Source organism: Nannobrachium achirus (genome assembly GCF_963921795.1).
Source record: "Nannobrachium achirus genome assembly, chromosome: 16".
NCBI classification, from domain to species: Eukaryota; Metazoa; Chordata; class Actinopteri; order Myctophiformes; family Myctophidae; genus Nannobrachium; species Nannobrachium achirus.
The window spans coordinates 2,603,784-2,627,489 of record NC_137823.1 but is presented as its reverse complement, the minus strand read 5'-3'; the positions used below and the strand labels follow the sequence as shown (position 1 = coordinate 2,627,489).

General features: G+C 42.9%; 1 protein-coding gene across 1 annotated transcript in view; it reads right to left on the bottom strand.

The window, feature by feature from the left end:
* Positions 1-526: 526 nt before the first annotated feature.
* Positions 527-23,706, bottom strand: part of stxbp5a (syntaxin binding protein 5a (tomosyn)) — a gene marked incomplete at both ends in the record, with an annotated part of 313,757 nt that continues 290,577 nt past the window's right edge. The window contains 9 exon segments of the mRNA XM_080744493.1: positions 527-568; positions 1,663-1,883; positions 4,455-4,566; positions 6,237-6,402; positions 10,052-10,415; positions 11,815-12,054; positions 16,455-16,505; positions 18,148-18,201; positions 22,832-22,894. Coding sequence (XP_080600619.1) covers positions 527-568; positions 1,663-1,883; positions 4,455-4,566; positions 6,237-6,402; positions 10,052-10,415; positions 11,815-12,054; positions 16,455-16,505; positions 18,148-18,201; positions 22,832-22,894 — 1,313 coding nt within the window.

Below are 23,706 nucleotides of genomic sequence, written 5' to 3'. Positions count from 1 at the left end.
TTCGTTTCTCTTTTTCTTTTTTTTTTTTCTCCAGCTTGTGTTCGTCTGTTTGAATACCTCGTGCCACCGCTGCGATTTGCGGAGCAGAGGCAACAGCAAAAAAGACCGCTATCGGCGAATGAAAATGGACAAGCTCTCGGCCGCTCCGCGGGCCAACCGGCTAGCGTCAGAGCCGAGGAGGCCCGAGCGGACAAAACCAACAGTTCAGACGAGAACATAAAAAAACAAAGAATAGGACACTGTTCGTTTGCTCCCTCAAGAGGTTGTCTGTTCTGTCCAAAGGTCCGCTCCTCAGTTCCACCCGGAGACTGAGGTAAGGAACAGAATTCAACATTGTGCTAGTAAAGAGAATCCCAGCGTGTCGTCCCGATGAAGGAGGCGTCTGCGGGACGGGGCGACGAGATGAGACCGAGAGAGAAGGAGGGGGAGCCCTTCGTCAAGTCCAAAACGAGGCGGTGGTGAAGGCGACCTTCGCGACCACGGAGCTCCACCCCCCGCCGCCCCCCCTCCTCCTCCTCCTCTCGGATCAGAACTGGTACCACTTTTTGTCCTTGCACTTCAGCATCATCTGGTGGCACAGAGCAGAGTGTTGCAGAGGAACTTCTCAGTACTAGGCTGCACTTTCTGTAATTATAATAATGTCAATTTCCTGAAGGCTATAGGCCTAGAATTATTGAATGCTTTAACCAGTGAAAAATAGCAGATATGCAAGCTCACAGTGCGGCACTCTTCGAAAAAGTCGTGAAAATGTGTGCAAATCTTTGAATATATGTATTTTCAAAGCGAACGTTTGTAACTCAAATTTTGCTTCTGGGTGGTCCCTGGAACTAAATATTTTTTAGATGCGGGTCCGTGGCCAAATACATATCAGTTTGGGCGTCCTTCACATGAAAAAGTATGAGAACCACTGACATAGTAGTCTCTCAAGAACAGACTAACTGAGCTCCAGTTAAGTGAAAAGGACCTTTTCTTTGACGATGGCTGGCCAGATTGCTGACATAGAAACATAGGTTTTTCAAAAAATCTTAGAAGGATTCAAAAGACACTTATAGAATCGGGTCAAAATTCAAATTTTCACGATTTTTCAAAAATAGCAGATCTACAAGCGCGCGGCACTCACTGTGAGCTTGTAGATCTGCTATTTTTCAATAGTTAAAGCATAAAATAATGATACACATGGGTTAAACCTCTTTTAATAATAATAATAATAATAATTAGTTAGATTATAATAATCTATATTTATATAGCGCCTTTCAAAATTAATATACAAAGTGCTTTATAGATGCCGTACTCCAATAGAAACTATCAGGGCATCAATTACTGTAATTATCTAGTACAGGGCTCAATACAGGACATGGATATACTGCCCCCTGGTGGCTAAATGTAACAATTGCACATCATTGCATATATCCACCTGTTTCCACGAGAATTTAATGTAGCATTATCTGTGGGACACTTCCGGTTAACAGCAGACATACAAGCTCACGTCGCTCAGAGAATCCCACACTTATCCCTAAACTTCTTTGCCTTTTTTTACTATTTTTAAAAACATTTTAAAATACTTCAAATAGCCAACTATTTGAACAATTTAAAATATTTTTTCAAAATAGTAAAACAAGGCAAAGAAGTTTAAGGATGGAGGAAAACAGACAGTCTCCTTACATCGTGGGCGTGTTTGGAGAAGTTGTCTGCGCTGGACATCATGGCGGCCGTTCTCTCCTCCAGCTCGCCCAGCTTCTGGCCTCGCTCGTCCAGCGCTATCCGGGCGCGCGCCAGGTCCCCCACCACGCCAGAGGCTGCCCCTTTCATGCCCTCTAGGCCCTGTGGGCCTGGAATGTGCTGGGCTAGACTCCTGGACGCCTTGCCGGCAGCCGTCTCACCGACTGGTTGAAGCAAGGAAGGAATTATGGAAGGAATAGAGAGATCGGAAGAGATGAACAGTACAATATATATAGGGGTGTAACGATACGATACGCATCACGATACATGGTTGACAATACGATACATGGACGATATTGGTTCATTCGTGGCCATACGATACGATACGATTCAATGATTTGAAATCGATACAGTAAAAATCTAGCAAAAAAATCTGTGAAACGTGTGGAGAGTGCAGGTTTTAGGGAAATAATGTATTATTATGGATATAAATAAGTAAACACAGTGATTTTGCATGCGGTTATCGTTACACCTCTAGCAGAACATGTAAGAGAAGACAGCATTTGGACCTCACTGCACCATAAAAATCCACAGTGTTCATTTAACTCTTGACGCTTATAATGAACACGTTCGTAATTTTACACACGGTCTACACCAGTGGTTCTCAACCTGTGGGTCGGGACAAATTTATTTTGGGGGGTCCCCAGATGACCAACTTAATGTGCAACATTGTTTTCTCACTCAACTGTAAACAAACCACCATAAAGGTTTAAAGTGTATAGAGGGTATCTGAACATTTCTAAAGTGACAATTTGAGGACTTTTTAATACCTCTAAAATGACAAATTAAACATTGGCCAACTTGTCAAATATTAGAGGCAGATCGTGAAAATAGCAGATCTACATGCTCACAACGCCAGAACCATGTTATGCAAAATGTAATGCCTCAACTCTTAGTGCTCGTCAGGGTGGGGGGCCGTCAATTATTATTATTTTTTTTAACCCATCGCGGATGGAAATAATGGATGGATAATATTCTATGAATTTTAAAAGGTACGTGAAAACACCCCGATTTGCTGGCAAGGGCAAGGCATACAATGTTTTAGCTTAGCCTACATCTGGCAGTAAAATAGTTAAAGGAGTAGTTCACGCTCAAAACAACTTTTTTTTCCCTCTCACCTCATGGGGACTTGAGTTCAATGTTTGTTTAGTTTTTTGTCGCATTCCTAATACAAAAAATCTTTCTTCTTTCTTTCTTTATACTTTATTTATTCAGGGGAGCCCATTGAGAGCAAGCTCTCTTTTTCGAGGACACCCTGATCACAGCATATGACACAATACAAGCAATGATAATACAATAGACAATCAAATCATGGTACACTGTTACAAATGCAAAAAACAAAATATATATATATTAAGTGAAGCAAGAACAGACACTGTGTAGTGTGCCTTCCAGAAGCACTTTGAATGTCTCTATTGAGGCCAGCCGAACCAATTTCAGCGAATCCTGAAGTTTGTCCCATTTATGTGGAGCATAAAACATGAAGGCAGTCTTTCCTTTCTCACTGTTCATAGGGGGGCAGGTAAATCGAATATGTGCCTGTGAACGAGTTGATTGACCTGTGACTTTTGGCTCTAAGAGCGAGGATAGGTACACAGGTAGCTTACCGCACAAGGCCTTGTAAATATATAAAATACAGTGTTTCTCTCTTCGAACTGTGAGAGATGACCAACCCACTTTTTCATATAACAAACAATGATGGGTAAGATAACCATCGCCAGTGATAAACCGCAGGGCACTGTGGTAGACAGCGTCAAGAGGCTTCAGTGTGGAAAGTGAGGCGTGCATGTACAGCACATCACCATAATCAAACACAGACATTATGACAGACTGAACAATAGTCTTTCTATTAACCAGAGAAAAACAAGACCTATTCCTGTAGAGAAACCCAATTTGTCCTCTTAATTTTTTGTTTAAGTGCTCTACATGGATCTTAAATGAAAGCTTCTCATCTAGCCAAATACCCAGATATTTGTAAGATGTCACTAGTTCGATTTGTTCGCCTTTAAGCGTGAATATACCTATAGAGGCATTTACGTTAGCAGATCTGGTAAATAACATACATTTAGTTTTGTTTGAATTTAGAACTAATTTAAGCCTAAATAGAGCCAGTTGGAACCTATTGAAGGCAGTCTGCAGGTTTGCAGTGGCCACTTCAATAGTCGGTCCAATACTGTACAGAATTGTGACGTCCGCATAAAAATGGACATCACAGTGCAAGGAGGGACGCGCAATGTTATTCATGTAAAGAGTGAATAAAAGGGGGCCTAAAATTGAACCCTGCGGAACACCTTTACTTATTACGAGAGAACTGGATTTTAAGCCATCCGCAACAACGGACTGTGTTCTCCCTGTTAAATAGTTTGAAAACCATCTGACAGAAGGGTCATCCAAGCCATAGGAGGATAGCCTCTGTATTAAGATAAGATGGTCCACGGTGTCAAAAGCTTTAGAGAGATCAATAAAAATGGCTGCACAGTGTTTGTGTTTATCCAGACCGTCTAGAATATTGTTTGTGACCAGTGTTGTAGCTGTCACCGTGCTATGACCTGGTCTGAAACCAGATTGTTGAGGCTGAAGTAAGTTGTGTGTGTTCAGAAATTCACGTAGTGATTGTAGTAAATTTGGGTCCCCATCCGGAATCAATGGGGGTAAATGTATTGTAATCAAATCAAAGGTGAGTAATCAATAGAAAAAAAGTGATGTGAGTGAATATGCCTGTGTGTTGGACTGACATAGCTCCTCCCTGTCCAGTGACGTGACTCCTCCTCCAAAGAAACCCTTGAAGAAGCCTCTGTTGGGAGCCTCCGGTGTCTCCACAGGCGTGAACAGCTCCCCCAGCATCTCCTGGAAACACAAGTACTCACACATTTACTTAAAAAAAAACTTTTGGTCATTTTATCGTCTATTCAGGCTTTTGTGAACACCCTGGACAGTTTTTATTTTTGCATGATTCAATATGTAGATATTTGATATTCATTTTATCAGACACTCCCCATCCAGGGCCATTCCTATTAGAGCTGGGATACCCGACTGAAAACCCGTGGGAACCCCTCGGAACGGACGCATTTTCATAATTAATTGTCGGATGTCGATTCGGGTTGGACATATTGTTGATATAGCCCCTGCCTACCTATGACATGCATCATGCACTCTCTCTGATGATGCACGCAGCTGCCTGTATGTGTGGCAGCACTGTGTGTGTGTGTGTGTGTGTGTGTGTGTGTGTGTGTGTGTGTGTGTGTGTGTGTGTGTGTGTGTGTGTGTGTGTGTGTGTGTGTGCTGCTCACGCTAATGCTGCAGCCACGGAGACAAAACTCTGAGCATGGAGAAAAGTCCCACGCTGAGGTAAACGCGTTGTTGTGGTTTGATTGGAAGTGGCGTGCCGCTGAATGGAGCTCCTAGCTTGTGTTCCCACTACTGTCCCTTGCATTGGATGTTTATTTTTCGGCGCTGTTGTGTGCAGTCGCAGTGCACTGTGCCAGCCTCGTCCGTCCGTCCGTCCGTCCGTCCGTCCGTCCGTCCGTCCGTCCGTCCGTTCGTCCGTCCGTCCGTTCGTCCGTCCGTTCAACACACATCACATCACTCAAGTAAATCCTGGCTTTTATACTTCTTCATCGTGGCGTGTTCCGTGACAAAAGTGGCTGATCTACAAGTTCACAACACCTCGCATCCGCGACGCGTTGTGAGCTTGTAGATCTGCTATTTTCCAGGTGCAGAAACTTGCAGAATGAGTGTGCAGCGATCGAGTCACTGTGTCAGACGTCTAGTGCAGCGCAGCGCCGCGCACGTTATTATTTGTATTATTTAATAATCAATTTTGCACACATACTCCTTGCCTGCCAAATCACAACCTCCACCCATCAATTCACACATGACCCTCTACATTTTTGGACACTGCTCCTACAGATTTTGCCCTAAAATCCCGCAAATCGGTACACAGTGTGTCTACACTCATCTCATGAATATGGATCTGTCCCATATAGCGCCACCAACAGGCCAATTTCTTCAAACACATTTTTGGACACTACTCCTACACATTTTGCCCTAAAATCACGCTGCGACCTGACGGTCGCTTATCTCCCTATTAGGGAGTCTTACTGGTTATATTGTTGTTGATGTTCTGACATGTTATCTTGTTATTATAGTACTGTATTATCTGCTTATTGTAAGTCGCTTTGGATTAAAAGTGTCTGCTAAATGCCTAAACTGTAAACTGTAAACTGTAGGCTCCACTCTATGCTATGAGAGCTGCTGGGTTCTGCTGGGGAAACTGGACAACAGGGGTGTTTCTGCCTAATAGACCCCATGGACAGTCATTTTGGATCAATATAAGTAGGAAAATGAGCCTAGAAGTGATTTAGGGCGGAGTTGTCCTTTAATTGAATACATTAAAAAAAAAACTAAAAAACTAAAATAAGAATAAAAACTAATACATATATATATATATATATATATATATATATATATATATATATATATATATATATATAATTTCCTGTGGTTCAGAAACCAACCTGCAGGTTCTCACAGGTCTCCTGGCTGTAGGTGATCCTCTGGATCTCTGTGGGGGAGGTGAGGTACATGGCCTGGCCCATGTTGGAGAAGCAGAAGGTCCTGGCTATCCTCATGTCCGTCAGCGGCAGGTAGTTCACGTCCATGAGCGGTCTGAGCCCCGGCAAACTGGACCCAAGGGACACACAATGTTTCACATGTTTATGCAGGTTTGTGTTGTGACAATATTTCATATCTTCTTTTAAATAGAGTAACGAAGTCATGACGTGACTAGCTCATCCCCCGGTTCGCGGAAGACATTTCTCTATGGAGAATAACATTGAGTCATCTTAAAATCATCTCATGTAAGCATTGTGGTCCAAAAATAAACACACGGCCTTTGCGATATTGTTGGGGAGGTGGCTCTGTATGGTTTATGATAGTCAGTCACTCATATTTGATACAGTCTGTTTAAAATTTAACTAATTGGGCGACAGTAACATTAGTGTTTTCTCACCATCAGTTGATTCTTCATATCCATATGAGTCAAACCGCTGAGACCATTGGTTTATGTTTGGAACACGGTTCTTATATGACGCGATATGAAAAAAGTCTATGGGATACAAGGAACACTGAGTTTGTGTTGATGACCTCTCAATCAAAATGCAACTAAAATGTAGCTATAGTTGGAGAAATAAAGAAAAAAAACATAACTATGGTTATACAAGCACACACGCACGTGTGCAGGAATGCACTTGTGCGCACGCACGCACGCACGCATGCACGCACGCACGCACGTATGCACACACACACACACACACACACACACACACACACACACACACACACACACACACACACACACACACACACACACACACACACACACACACACACACACACACACACACACACACACACACACACACACACACACACACACACACAGACACACACACACACGGTCAGGGATAGAGACAGGAGGACACCTGTCCAGTGTCCTTGTCAAACCAGAGACCCAGATGGGAGACTGCACTCTGCCCTTGTCTCTCCTCCAGAGTGGGAAGACGAATGAGACTGAAGGGTAGAATAATGCAATCCACCTCCTCTCATGTATCCATCTCTAAAGAGCATCCATATCAACCTGCCGTGCGTGTGTGTGTGTGTGCGTGCGTGCGTGCGTGAGTGCGCGCGTGCGTGCGTGCGTGCGTGCGTGTGTGTGTGTGTGTGTGTGTGTGTGTGTGTGTGTGCGTGCTCATGTTTGTCTGACTTTGCCAAAATGCCAGGACAAAAGGAGAGCTCTAATTGATGAAATACTCTAATAATCCTCTTCCTGTCACAACAGCGGCATGCGTTCATCTGTCTCTGCCAGCGTCTCAGAATTGCCACCTGGCGCCTCGCTAATATTGGCTTAAGCCAATCTGGGGAATTATTTTGTGATGGATTTTCCTGTTCTGTTTCATTTCCCGCAATATTTGGTTTGTTTAACCTTGAAGAACAGAGTTGAGTATATCAGACACTGATAACTTTGTCTGAGTCAGCGGTAGATAGCGCCGCCCATGGCTGCTGTGGTGACTACGTGTTGCGTTCTGTCGGTGTTGTTTGGTGTTTGTCTGTTTGTTGTTTTTATGTTATATGTGAAAAAATGATTTGAATGCAAAAATGTAGTATGCCAAAGCAAATTCCTATGTGTATTACACAATGGTTAATAAAGTAATCTGAATCTGAATCTGAATGAGTGTGTTTTACAGGATCCCTGTTAAAACATTGCACGTGCACCCACATGCACGCATGCACTCATGACAGTTAGGCCAAACAGAGCAGCATACGACAGGATAATGTGAACGCCTCATTTTGATCGCGTGTGCCATTCCTACCGGATCTGAGTAGAGGAAGGGGAAGAGCTTGTGCAAGGACGCGCAGTAGCCAAACACTCTCGCCTAAACATTATTTACAATTCTGTCCCTATCAGGTCGCAACTCACGCGGCGCTGAGTCAGTGTTGATTTTGGCGACTAAAACTATGACGAAAAATGTTTGTCGACTGCGTTTTTTTCACTGACGAAAACTAAATAAAAACTAAATAAAAACTAAGCTGTGATGACTAAATCTAAGACTAAATATATTGACAATTTTGTCAACAAAATAAAAACTAGACTAAAACGTTAGGGAGGAACTAGTGCTGAAGAGAGTCATTTTATGTTTGGTTGCTCTCAGGTGTTGCGTGCTGAAAATAGCAGATCTACAAGCTCACAACGCGACGCGACACGCTGTGAGCTTGTAGATCTGCTATTTTCAACACGCAATCAAGTGTAAAATCAGTCATTATGATGCCATCAAGGCCTGCCAAAATACATTTCAGTTGACTAAAGAAACTGAAGATTCAGTCACCTAAAATCTTATGATGTTTAGTCGACTAAAATTAGACTAAAACTAATACTTTTCAGGTGACTAAATTATGACAAAAACATGACATTTTATTCAAAAGACTATGACTAAAACTAAATCAAAATTTGCTGTAAAAAACAACACTGCGCTGAGTCGGCCCAAGCGACCTTGCGCTACGAAAGGCACCACAGAGCGAGCCAAAGCGAGCGAGTTGCCGTGCTGAACGTTGTGAGACGGCGCGCCTCCGTCGCGGTCAATAACTATACTTTATCGGCCAAAACGGCAAGAGAGGCACTTCCGCGTTGGCCGTGGCCTCTGCTCAGATCTGGTAGGAAAACATAGTAGCGTCAGCGGGCAATCAGGCGGCCATCTGGCCAACCTGAGAGCACTTTAGTTTTAGTTTTAGTCATATTTAAGTTATCTGAAATGATTTACTCTTAGTTTAGTCGACTAAATCTACAATTGATTTAGTCGACTAAAATGTATTTTGGTGAGCCTTGATGGCGACGTAATGGCTGACTTTACACTTAATTGCATGCTGAAAATAGCCGATCTACAAGCTCACAGCGCGACACGTTGTGAGCTTGTAGATCAGCTATTTTCGGAGTGCAACACCCGAGCGCAACCAAACATAAACTTGTAGAGTTGTCCTTTCATTCTACTGGATCTCTTCTCCACTAATCCCTTACAATGTTATAGTTTTCATTTGTTGACGAAATTGTCAATATATTTAGTCTTAGTTTTAGTCATCATAGCTTAGTTTTTGATTGTTTTTTATTTCGTTTTCATCAGTGAAGAAATAGGGCTGTCACGATTATGACATTTTAAATGACGATTAATTGTCACTCAAATCATTGCGATTAATGATTTAACTGTTTATTGTCGTTGACAATTACATTTCCTTTAGATTTTTAGGCTTTGAAGTTGCACATGGCAGATATGACACATAATGATTATGGGCTGTCTTGACCATCTGTCTTGGCTATATATGGATTGTCTTAGTGTGGTATGTGGCCGATGTGGCCTCCATATATGGGCATTCCCATATGTTAGATATGGGCTTAATATTGATGACATCAGAAAACTCCATATATGGGCATAAAAGGGATTGTGTTGGTGTGACATCACAGTATAAATATAAATATACAAAGAAATTGATTACATATTTGACAACTTATATACTTTAAAAAGAACTTGTGAGCTTGTAGATCTGCTATTTCCACTATTTTGGATTCAGGTTGGGGCGCGACGTTAGTGTAGTGGTTAGTGCATATGCCCTTCATACGGAAGGTGAGTGGTTCAAACCCTGCCTAAGCCGACTTCAGCAAGGGGAGAAGACGACAGTAACAAGAAATCTTGTGAAATAAAATGTTGTCAACCAATCATCAAGGATGATGATACACGAAAGAAGAAGAAGAAGGATTCAGGTTAGGTATGGAATCAACACTAACCTGAGAGTCATGATGTGGCCGTTGGCGCAGAAACACGCCAGACAGACGCCTCGCTCCATCGTCACCACGTCGGCCCGCAGGACGAAGGAGTTCTCCGTGATGTTGTGCTTGTGGGCGCAGCTCTGGGAGGGCAGCGCCAGGACCTCGGCCTGCTTCTCCGAGCACACCACGGCGTACAGGCTCTCGCTCAGGTCCTGGGAGGTGGTCGGCGACACGGAGACGGGGCGCCGCTTGCGGACGCGCTCCTCGCCGTCGGCCGTGACGTTGGGCTCGTACCAGGGCTCGGAGGCGGGGGGCAGGACGGACCCCGAGGAGTCCAGGAAGGACATCCGCATGATGCTGCCCTTGAGCCGCACCAACATGCCTGTTGGTGTCGGGTGATAAACAAAAGGAACACTCGTAAACCTTTCCACTCGAGAGATTGCATCAGTGTCCCCCGTATGTCTTCCTGTATGCTGTACGCACCCTAATACGTTGATGCAGCCATGCACTAGACCAGGGGTTCCCAATTTTTTTTGTCTCAGGGCACTCCATAAATATTTGTTTTAATCCGAGGCACCCCTACATTATAATTTTCACTCCCAGCACCTTATATTTATAGCATATCGTCGTTGTCGGGTGGAAACCTTGTATGTCCAAAACCGTTCGTTTTGTATTTATCATCTATAAAATGTACTAAACTAGTGAAAACAGCAGATCTACAAGCACACAACGCCCGTGTGATCGCGAGGCGTTGTGTGCTTGTAGGTCAGCTGTTTTCACTAGTTTTGTGCGACAGTCTTGTATGATGAAGCAGGGCTTTACCAAAAGACGTACACATTTGAAACTTGGAGATACGAGGTTTCTGCCCGACAGTGACGATATTTTAGTGATTATGTTGCGAGGAAAACGTTGAGATAACAGCCATTTTGGTAAGAACTGCCTGAAAATAACTTTGTACAAGTTTAAAATTATACTAAATGATATTTTTTCAAGTGTCCAAAATTTCAAATATTATCAAATGATCTCGTGGCACCCCTGGACTGGGTGCCCCGTCACACACTTTGAAAACCCCTGCACTAGGGCATTCACCAATAGCGATTTTTAGTATTCGAATTATTCTAACTGATAACCTTCCGGTTGCCAAGCAGCCCCTCTACCCCACCCTCTTACAATCCTCTCCATTTTATACACCCAGCCAAGATCTATGTTCAATGGACCTGTTTAACAGAGACCATTTTAACAGGTAAATGCAGTTCTGTTCGCACACAGTAACACCTGTGTTTACACGTCAAAATGACTGCGGATTTACTGAACTCTCTTCACCTTCCCTCCCAGGGACGTGCAGAGAATGTCAGAGAGGCAGGGGCTGAAATTCCTAAAAGGGCATTTTTGGTGAAAACATCGAACATATTTTCGATAATTGATACCACACTGAACTAAGCTTAATCAAGTGAATACTGGAGATGTGGCGTAACAACATGGATTTCTACACAGAGAGGGCAATTCTTTCAACATAAGATGTTGCATTAAAGTTCAGGAGAGTTTGGACAAGGCAATTCTCTTGAATGCTGCCTTCAGGTATGGCATGGAAAGAAGGGCATTTACATTTCTTTCCCCATAGTAAAAACTGCATTCATGGTCTGGAGAGGGCACTTTTTTACAGATGCATAAAAGGGCAGGGGCTCAAGCCCTCTTTGATGTCTATGTGTGCATGTGCCTGTTCCCTCCCATAATTCCACCCCCCCCCCCCCCCCCCCCCCCCCCTCCCCCCACCAACGTACCACTGGGCGAGGCGATGACGGGCTGCAGTTGCCTCTGTTCCCCAGCGGGGGGCAACGTGATGGCCACGGCCAGCACGGTGCCGAGGGAGGTGCCCACGTACAGGCAGGGCGTCGGTGCGCCGTCGCCCTTGCGGACGTATGTGTCGCAGAAGTGGAAGGAGGTGATGGCCTCCCGCGACTCCTTGTCGATGCTGGTGACGCTGGAGGAGCGCGAGCGGCTGAAGGAGTTGTCCCTGTGGTCTAGTGGGTTAGCGCCCCGCGGAGGACACACGGACAGGAGGACAGCACGGACAAGACAAGAGAGAAGTAAAGCACCGGGCAAGCAGCGAGAACGCTGGACAGACGCAGTGGTGGGAAATAGTCGGGGGCGTTAGTCTAAAAGCGCCAAACTTTGCACAGATGTAGCCCAGGGCATGCTCTAATAATTTAGCTAGGGCGCCCGAGTCGGCGACCTTCGGGGTCGACAGCATTTGCTTTGCACAAAAAACATTCCTTGGGCTATAAATGGCCCCAGAAAACACCCACAAAACGGTGAAAAGTGATGACTCATCACTTTTCATCACTAAACCATCGTTTTCTGGGGCCATTTATAGCCCAAGGAATGTTTTTTGTGCAAAACAAATGCTTGCAATGGATTCAGCATCATGAGAAACCCCTAGTTAGACCCCTCACATCCTACTTAAATACCCAGAAAAAGAAAAAGAAATCTGGGTATTTTCCTCCTGTATAGAAAGTCAACTTGATTTGGCCGCTGTGGCGACCCCGAAGGTCGCCGACTCGGGCGCCCTAGCTAAATCATTAGAGCATGCCCTGGGCTACATCTGTGCAAAATGTGGCACTTTTAGACTAATATAGCGTGAAATGTCCATGTTATCTCCCTAACGCCCCCGACTAAAAAGTACTCAAATGTTTTACTTAAGTGAAAGTATCAATACTGCAATGTAGAAATACTCTGTTTCAAGTAAACGTCTGGAATTCAAAATGTACTTGAGTAAAGGTACAAAGGTATTGGCAACAAAAGTAGAAGGTACTCAATATGCAGAATGTCCTGTTTCACAAGTTTGCAAATGTATCCACGAGTTTCCTACGCCCCATAGTGCATTGCGCAAACGTCTGCATCGATCTTCCGCCGCCGATTTACAAGCTCACAACGGGTTGCATCTGCGACGCGACGTGAGCTTGTATGTCTGCTGTTAAACCCGGAAGTTTGGTCCTGATAGTCTCCAGTAAACTCCCGCGGAAACTTGTGGATACAAAATATTTTGAAAATAGCAGATCTACAAGTGAGCTTGTAGATTGGCTATTTTCAAATGGCAGAAATGTATATAGGGCTGGAGTGGTTAATATATGTTTTGTAACATATAACTAACAAATAACTAGAAGTAACTAGTGACTCAAGTTTTCAACTAAAGAACTAAACTAAAAAGTAAGATATTTGGATCCAAGAGGAGTAGAAGTAAAAGTATTAGAAATTGGAAATACAAAGTAGCAAAGTAGCCTAGTAGCCTACAAATACCTCAATGTTGTACTTAAGTACAGTACTTAAGTAAATGTACTTTATACCACTGGACAGACACAATAGAGCATACACTTTTACACAATCATGGAAAAACAACAGTGATTACCGGTACACAGACGAATGACAAAAGTTCAAGGCACAAATTCAAATAATATTTTGTGAAAATAAACTAAAAACAACATGAGAAAGTTTAGAGTTAATGGTCAATAAATGTATACATTTGCTGTACACTCAAGTGAGCAGCAACAAAGAATTTCAAATAGTCTACACATGTAATTATTTGATACCAACTGTGAAAAAGACATATTGTGTTTATGACCATGTGTGGATTAATATGGTACTGAAAATGGCGATGCGATGAGTTTATCCCCTTACAAACAGAATAATCCCAAAGAATCTGAGGTTCCAGTTGCAAGGTAAAGGTAAATATATATATCTGAGGGACAGATGGAGTGCATGTGATATTAATTGTTATTTGGCAAATGGACAGGAAGACTTGGCAAACAAATGTTTGTCACTTTGATTTTACAACTTTCCGTTGTACACTTGTGTGGCAGTGCCAATAACACAGTGTGCAGAGTTTAAAACGCACTGCAACAGTTTACCCAAACAACCGTCCTATTTGTATTGAATAAACAGCACTTAGCAAACCCCTAATTCTAAAACTACACAAAGAATTGTGAACCTTTTTGGCACTTAATTTCACCCCTAAAAAACCTTCCTTTGAAGTTTCTTGCTTCTTCAATGCACAAACGAAGGCATTTTAGTATAATTAGAACTGAGAGGTCTTTATGTCTCTTCTCTCAACTAAATAGGGATGGGACGATATGAAAATTTCGTGTCACACTTATTGTGACCAAAAGATAACGATTTACGATATTATCTGCAAACAAATTAGCGGATCTACAAGCTCACAACGCGTTGCGACGCCTTGTGAGTTTGTAGATCGGATATTTTTGGGCAAAGATATTTGGAGGGTTTAAGTGGTACCGGATATGCAGCTTGGCAAATTAAAGGTGGATTGATCCCACTGCACGATGGATGATAATTCTAAGATAAAAAAAAATCTCCACGATACGATTATTGTGAGTATACGGTATGTTACAGTTAGATTGGGCAACTCAGTTAGATCTTGGTAAGAGCACTCGTTTTGTCGTTCACCACACACCCCTACCCTACCGCCACCTGGATCAATTCACTTTGATAGTCTCTTATCAGCGCACCTGTGTAATTCTGCGTAATCACCATGAGATGGCGACAACAGCCATTCACTTGTGTAGTCGCTGACGTCACTTCGCAAACACTCTTTCTTTGTTTATCTACTAGCCTAGCTCAGCTCTGTTCAGCCATTAGCTTACTATGCCTTACTCTAACCCTAACCCTAACCTCAACCTCAGTAAAACTATGCCTAACCCTAACCTCCGTGGGGTGAGGCACTATCACTCCTGCCGACGCTACGTTGTCGTTGTGGATCAAAGCGACCGCTTGTTCTGCCCCGCGCCGCACGACGAGCGCTCCGGTTCTCGAACTGATTCTCGATCTAGCGGTGACAAATATATCGTGAGTATATTGTGAGATTATCGTCCCATCCCTACACCTAATGGAGAGAAATCTGTTACATGTCTACGTATTTATTTTTTCTTCACACATTTTAAAAGAACCCAGAGGGAAAGAGATAGAGAAATGTGAAAGAGAGAGAGAGAGAGAGTAAGAGGCAGACGGCATGGAAGGCTTTGTGGTGAGATGAAGCAGGACAGTTTAGCTTGGCACCAGCGACCTACAGGAGAACACCCCAACAAGCAGGGAGGTCTGTGAGATCAATTCAAAGTAGGGCATTAACGTCTATAAAAACAAGTTGACTCCCACCAGAGAAAGTCGAAAATTCCTTTGTATTTTTTACTATCATTATTTTTGCTCCATGTGTGCGTCTGTACAGCATTCAAAAGGTAGGATTGCTTATTGTCAAGGACAGAATGATATTACAGTGGCTCAACATTTTCAGGCCGTGACCCCCAGAATAATCATATTTTAACTGGGGACCCCCACCCCGACGAGCACTATATGAGGCGTTACATTTGGTATAACATGGTTCTATTGTGAAAATAGCAGATCTACATGCTCACAATTGTGAGGCGTTGTGATTTTCACAATTGTGCTATTTTCACAATTTCTGCCTCTATAGCCTATATTTGACAATTTTGACAATGTTTAATTTGTCATTTTAGAGGTATTAGAAAGTAGAAATGTGCAGATACCCTCTATATACTTAAACTTTATGTTGGTTTGTTTACAGTTGAGTGAGAAAACAATGTTGCACATTAAGTTAATCATCTGTGGACCCCTCAAAATAATTGGGGGGTCATGTGTGATGCGATGACGTCATCAAACGATAAAGTCGACTTCAACTCAACTTTTTACTGAGTCGAGTCGACTTGCAAAAATCACAAGTCGTTAATGCCCTAATTCAAAGTACACCAGAAAATATTTCATTGAATTCATTACAGATAGATTCGATTTTCGGTTGAGGTCAGATTTTGTTACATTTTTAAATGAAAAACATTTCTCATTAAACCTGTAGGGTGTCTTCAGGTAGGCTCTACACTGTCGAGCTAAAGTAAGATCTGATTTCATTGTGGAACTTTCCAAAATTTCCAACAATTTTAAGGTTCATAGCAACCTTTATATTGGACATTATTAGCCCTATTCACGGCCCGCCCACCTACTTCCGTTTCTCAGTATCCCCCGGGTGCTGACTTCAATTTAGAAGGGGAAACTATACTGGACTTAAAGCCAACAAATCGTTATTTCTAACGGTAAAGTACATTATAATGCTTTGTGCCGTTTACTATCTTATGTTCTTGATCATGCTAGCCGTATTTTATACTTTACTATTCGGAAATTGCATTACATTTGCGATTTCTGTGCTAACTCTATAGGCTTATAGTAGGATTTTCCCCTTCAAAACGGGACTTCAGCACTCGGGGGATGCTGAGTGGGCGGGTCGTGAATAGGGCTAATTGGACTGATGTAATGTGGTGAAGTCCAGTTGGGGTGAATAGAACAATTTCACACATTTCTTTTATCTTTTTTTCTTTTTTGTAAACACGAAGTTAAGGCTTACCCAAGTCTGGCTTTAGCTCAGTAGGCAAACTTAATTTCCGTGACATCCTTGCTGGAAAAAAGAAAACATCCCTCTTTACAAACACACGTCTAAGCTAATACAAGATGCCATGCAAAGCTAGCTAGCTACCACTTGAGTAGGGTTGTGCATGAAGAAGATAAAAGTACAGAAACAAACAAGAAGCTTTGCAATACAAGTAATTGGCTGGGGAACTGCTTCATTGACTACAGAGAAAGCGGAGACAGCTTTACACAGACGGAGAGACAAACTGCGTAAAGACAACCCTGTGAATCACTGAGGCATGCCGTGACAGACAGAACAAAGGAGGTAAAGCTCTGGCCGCATACGCACTGCCCTGGAAGAGAGGAGTGTGAGACGCGTCATTCAGGAGGAACCCTCATGCCAGAGGAGCATGCACCATGAACCAGGAAATAAGAAACAAGGAAACAGGAAGTAGGAAAGCAGGAAGTGAGCAAAGGATGGAAGTAGACAGTGGAAAAGACAGTCAAAGGCACTGTCAGGTTATTTCAAGTCAACCTGTAGTTACGAATGTTATTCAAATGTGTTCATATTTATTTGCTAGTGACTTAAGGGGAACACACAACGGACGCGGGCGGCTGCGCAGCGTCGCGTCGCAGTATTGACGTGCCCGAAGTGCCAACGCTGGAAAAATAGAACAGTGTTGTATCGGTGCGAGCGTCTGGCACCGCCGGTGTGGGTTAGTTCATTGAAAATAATAGGGCCGTAAGTTTTGACGCGCCGCCTCCGCGCCGCCGTCCGCGCCGCCTCCGCGTCCGGTGTGTGTTTCCCTGTAAATGCCTAGAGCAACCTAGTTCCTCAACTACGAGAAGAGGTAGACAAACACTAGTGCACTGTCAGGTTATTTCAAGTCGCTCTTCAGTCATATATGTTATTCAAATGTATTCATATTTATTTGCTAGTGACTTAAATGGCTAACCTTGCGTTAGGTTGCATCGTTTTCAACGGGCAGTTTGATCCGGTCTAGGCGGAAACCACAAGCAGAAGAAGCGGCATTGCTTTGTTTTGGTTCCCTCCCTATTAAAATGCTCCAGTAGCCTAGTGTAGGCCAGGTGCTAGGAGTTGGACTAAAAGATGCTTATACCAAACACATTTTCCAAAAGCAAAACTACGCCGCATCAAGGGGTTTATTAGGTAGGCCCTAAAAGTATGTCCTTGAGCGCAGGGGAATTATTTTGGGTTAAAACCGTTTCCGGTTTGATAGTTACGGCCAAATTGTAGTCCGTCTAGGACTACAACATGACGTAGAGTGGTTTCCGCTCCCGACCGGATCAAACCCAGAAAAGTGAAGGGACCGTATGCTAAGAGCAACCTAGTTCCTCAACCCAAGAAGGAAGGTTGACAAGCACTAGTGCGGTTCGACAAATGACCGAAAATCTCTCAGCTTTGTGACGTCGTATACAACAGACTCTAGTGTAGACAAGACAGCCAATCATGTGACTCACGTGAAGGCGGGGCAACTCTTGCAGCAGTTCACGACAAACGTCACACGCAGGCACATTTACAGTGACACCCGTGCTACATACACATGTAGCATGCAGTGTGTGTGCGCCTAAACTTTGTCAAAGTGTGGTTTGTGCGCGTGCATTTTCTAGCCCATTTCTTGCCGCTACAGACAGACAAGGTTCTCTACAACAGTTCTACAACATCTTACCTCCTCTACCACCTCCATTGTAGAACTGCTGTAGATTGGTGTTTGACATCAACACTTTTGAGGGTGGGGAAGTAAAGTAGATGTGCTGTTAGAAAACATATCCTTTTCAAGACTGCAAGATTGCAAGATGACTACCATGATTTACCATGATGGTTCCATGACTTTATTCACCCGGAATTATTTTATACTTTAGCTATCGAAAAAAAGCAGATATACAAGCTCACAGCGCGGCACCGAGTGCCCGCTGCAAGCTTGTAGATCTGCTATTTTTGAAAAAACATGAAATCTTTAGCAAATCTTTGAATATATATATTTTTAAAGAGAACATTTGTAACACAGAGGCCAGTCCATACTCTCTCCAAAACTAAACTTTTTGTCAGTAGTCGGGGATCCACATGCCCAAAAGCTCATGGAATAGGGTTGAACCTGTGATGTTCTACCGCACTTTTTATTTCTGTTTTATCTATTAGTTTGGTCATTAAGGTCCACAGAATGAGAGGTCTGCTCTGCCAGAAACATTGCGAAAAAAAAAGTTATGGCCATTTGTATCATGAAGAACCCCTAGTTTGACCCCTCAGATTACTTAAAGCAGATTTTTCATTTTTTTCTTTTTTTTTAATATTTCTAGTGGAGTCAATGGGACAGTGAATATACAAATGGCCATAACTTTTTTTTCGCGATGTTTCCGTCAGAGCAGGCCTCTCATTCTGTGGACCTTAATGACCAAACTAATAGATAAAACAGAAATAAAAAGTGCGGCAGAACATCACAGGTCCTCTCCCATTTTGAGAGACTAGATCCCCGGCTACAGAGAGTTCTCTCCTTTTTTAGTGCAGTCACAAAATGCTCCTTCCTGTTATGATGTTGGTACTGTTATCAACGGGGACTCGGGGAGAGGATGGAAAATGTAGTTTGCACTTGGTCTGCTTGATATTCTTTTCCCCGCTGATTCATTATTTGATCATCTGGTTACGCATGTAGGTCCGCTCCACAGGTGCACCGCGCAGCTTTGCCCGTTTTGACAAGGCGTTATTTTTTTGGCGTGGCGTGGCGCAGCGTCTCAGTGTGATCGCCCCCTAAAGCGAGAGAGAGAGAGGCACACGCTGAGATCTGGTCTGCAATCTCATCTACTGCCTCTCTACTATGAATAAAGCAGCAGACCAAGGTCTGGAGGCAAGGGTGTCGCACCAAATTCTGGGCCCTGGGTACTTTAACTATTTTTGAAAAATCGTGAAAATATGTGCAAGCCTTTGAATATTTCAAATCCTTCTAAGGTTTTTTGAAAAACCTATGTTTCTGTGTCAGTGGTGCTCAAACTTTTTCATGTGAAGGACCCTCAAAATGATATTTATTTGGCCATGGACGCCCATCTCAAAATATTTAATTCCAGAGACCCCCCAAAAGCAAAATTTGAGTTACAAATGTTCGCTAAAAAAAATACATATATTCAAAGATTTGCACACATTTTCACGACTTTTCAAAAATAACAGATCTTCAAGCTCGCAGCACGCTTGTATATCTGCTATTTTTCACTAGCTAAAGTATAAAATAATTCCAGGCCCCTCCACCTTGGGCCCTAGTTGGGCAGCAATCTTGAATCAATGGGGGTAAATTTATTGTAATCGAATTTTTGTCTACTCGTTTAAGTAAGGGATAATGAACAGGTCGGCGGTCATTATCAAGAAATAAATCCTGACAGGATGATTAGGCAGCGACGCATCCTGCTTATTATACATCTTAATAAATACATTCATAAACTGACCCAGAAGTAACAACAAAACAAAGTATTTCCTTGTTAACCCATTTAGGCCTAGAATTATTGAATGCTTTAACTACTGAAAAATAGCAGATCTACAAGCTCACAGCGTGGCACCGAGTGGGGGTCCCTGGAACTAGATATTTTGAGATGCGGGTCCGTGGCCAAATAAATATCAGTTTGGGGGTCCTTGACATGAAAAGGTTTGAGAACCACTGACATAGTAGTCTCTCAAGAACAGACTAACTGAGCTCCAGTTAAGTGAAAAGGACCTTTTCTTTGACGATGGCTGGCCAGATTGCTGACATAGAAACAGGTTTTTCAAAAAACCTTAGAAGGATTCAAAAGACGGGGGGCTCTCTCCATTCCGACATGTCGCCACTCCGACAGTGACTTCTTATTGTCGGAGTGGCAACACTTCCATAGAGGTTAATGTTAGCGTTAGGGTAAGAGATAGGGTTAGTATCTGTCGGAAAGGAGACATGTCGGAATGGAGAGATGCACCCTCAAAAGACACTTATAGAATCGGGTCAAAATTCTAATTTTCACAATTTTTCAAAAATAGCAGATCTATAAGCTTGCAGCGCGGCACTGTTTTTTAATAGTTGAAGCACGTTGTGTACCCGTTCTAAATGGGTTTTAAGGTAATGAACCTAAGTATTCCATAAGTGTTGCGCTGGCCGTCCGCCCCGGCACAACACGGTCGCCACGGAAAACAAGGAAGTGTTGATCAAATAGAATTGATTTCCGGTTACTGCATCATCTACTTCTCGCTTTAAAGGTTTTCAAAAACATTCTTCAGAGCAATGTTTAGTTGCAAATGTGTTTGTTTACACAGCTTTCGTGTTGGATAAGGCATAAATTCAAGCAGTGTAGCAGGTGCTCTCAGCCTTTGATTAGACATCGGTCTGGTATAGAGTGGAGCGGTCATTATCAAGAAAGAACACACAGCTGAATTCAGCGATTGACGAATCAGAATCAAGCATCCAACGAAGCCGTGTAATAAGAAGTAAGTGAGTAAGAGTAAGAACAAACTTATTTAAAGTGCCTCAGTCAGTGCTGCAACACTGGGGTTCTGACTGAGGCACTTTAAATAAGATTCTGTGTGGAGTTTGCATGTTCTCCCTGTGTCCCCAAGGTTAGGTACCAGTACCCTCACAAAAAACATGCAGTAATCCTGGTCTCTATACTGCCTCCCCCTGGCCAGCCGGGGCGCCTGATGGAGGGGAAAGGAACTGGTTGGAATAACGTGTTCCTTCCACGCGCTACCTCCCACCGGGGAAACTCCCCCCTGTCAGGTGTAAAGAAGCAACTTGGACTCCTCATGCATAGAAGGAAGCATGAGGTCAGTCCGTTGTCTCCTCAGGTTGGCAGAGGGAGTGTAGCGCCCAGGATTACATTAGATAATTGACACCGGGTGAAAAATGACTTATAAAATCGTGGGATAAAAATTTTGAAAATAAAAAGAACACTTATGGGTTAGTGGAAGGGCCAGACGATCAGACCATAGTTGGTCAAGTGAGTTAAGGTGGAAGGACAAGAATCAAACAGGTCTTTTATGAAAGCCTATGGATATTTTGAACATATCCTGGCGAGAGCTTCCTCAGACAAAGCTACTTTTCTAGGAAATATACTAGAATATCGTCGTTGTCGGGTGGAAACCTTGTATGTCCAAAACCTTTTGTTTTGTATTTATCATTTTAAAATTATTTAAACTAGTGAAAACAGCCGATCTACAAGCACACAACGCCTCGCGGTGCGAGGCGTTGTGTGCTTGTAGATCAGCTGTTTTCACTGCTTTTGTGCGACGGCCTTGTATGATGAAGCAGTGCTTTACTTTGCAAAAAAACATACACATTTGAAACTTGGAGATACAAGGTTTCTGCCCGACAGTGACGAAAGACAATGTGACCCAGTGGAGCACAACAGGCAGCTGCAGCAATAAATGTCCAATTGATTAACAATTTCATCTCGGCCTTTAGGCGAGCAAACGCTTATCCGAAAGGGTCGTGTGACAAAACACTGTACAAGTTTGCCTTCAGGATGAAATCCTAGAGCACAGCTTTATTCACATCCTGGCAAATCACAGAATGACACTGGAAAACCAATACTCTACTTTAGTTTGAATAGTCATATATAAATGTCCATTTGATACATACAGTTTGATGATCTTAAGGATGCAAATCCATAAGGGTGGGTGTGCGTGTGTGTGTGTGTGTGTGTGTGTGTGTGTGTGTGTGTGTGTGTGTGTGTGTGTGTGTGTGTGTGTGTGTGTGTGTGTGTGTGCGCACGCGCGCGTGTGCGTGTGTATGTGTGTGTGTGAGTGTGAGTGACAAAGTATTACATTCCTTTAGCATAATATCCAGGACCACAACATATTAACATTGATACGGGATTAACGATTCACTTTCCAGTCTGCTGTTTCTGTTTTAGCGCTCACTCTAAGCATCAATTTATAAACATAGTGACTGCGGTTGAGTGAGTTCATTGCTAACATCTCTACATTCCATCATGAAACAGATTGAATCAGATGTACTGCATTCCAGTCTACTGAACTTGCCTTTAAATGGAAAAGTTGCAATCCAACTCTTCCTACACCTTGGAGAGCAATACTTTCAATAAAATACTGAAAAAGAAGTACAAGCCTACTAATAATAGATCCTCTTCGAACCAACACTCATTTTAAGAACAACATGAAATGTAATTGAAAAAGATATGCTGATACTGTCTGTCTTAAATCAAGATATGTTATACAGTGTACATGTATGTACACAGTAAGTATATGAGTGTTAATTTGTGAATTTGTAGCTCTGAGGTTATCCAAAATGTATCAAAATGGAAGTTAGATTAACAAGCAGGATTTTACTGTGTACCCATACATTTCAAATGTCTGTCTCTGTCTATGTAAATCTCTGCAGGACAGGTTACCTGAGGTGGGCGACTTGCAGTGGTCCTCTGACGTGGCGGACCCCTCGTTGATGTCACACAGACCTGGAAGCACAGAACATACAAGGGTGTCAATCGGGGGCAGTGGTTCTCAACCTGTGGGTCGGGACCCCCAGGGGACTCCCCAAATTATTTTGTGGGGTCCCCAGATGATTAACTTAAAGGGCCAGTTCACCTCTGGGACAACCAGATCTTATTTTATTGTTGTTTGGGACACGATGCAGCATGATGACTCATATGATGCAAAATGTATCATCATTCATGCTGAAATACTAAAATATCTCAAAACACAGTTTGAACACAAAAAATAACTCAGGATTGTGTTAATCGTGTCCCAAAAGACAATAAAATAAGATCTGGTTGTCCCAGAGGTGAACTGGCCCTTTAATGTGAAACATTATTTCCTCACTGAAAAGTAAACAAACCAACATAAAGTTTAAGTTTATAGAGGGTATCTGCACATTAAACATTGCCCAAATTGTCAAATATTAGAGGCAGAAATTATGAAAATAGCCGATCTACATGCTCACAACTCACGACTTGTGTTTCATACCTTCTTCAGTTTCTCGCTACTATTCTATAAAAACTAAAGCAAAGAAATACCCTGTCAAATGCCCCCAAGTCAAGACCTACAGTAAAACAATTAATAGCTAAGATTAACTGCTAATTGCCACCGTGTTTGTTTAGAATGAGATGCAATTATTCTGAAATGCCAGGCGGTTTCAGGATGGATAATAAGATTTTATGTCTGCTCTCGTGAATTCCTCCCTTTCATAAGAATGTGTGTGTGTGCGTGCGTGCGTGCACGTGTGTGTGTGTGTGTGTGTGTGTGTGTGTGTGTGTGTGTGTGTGTGTGT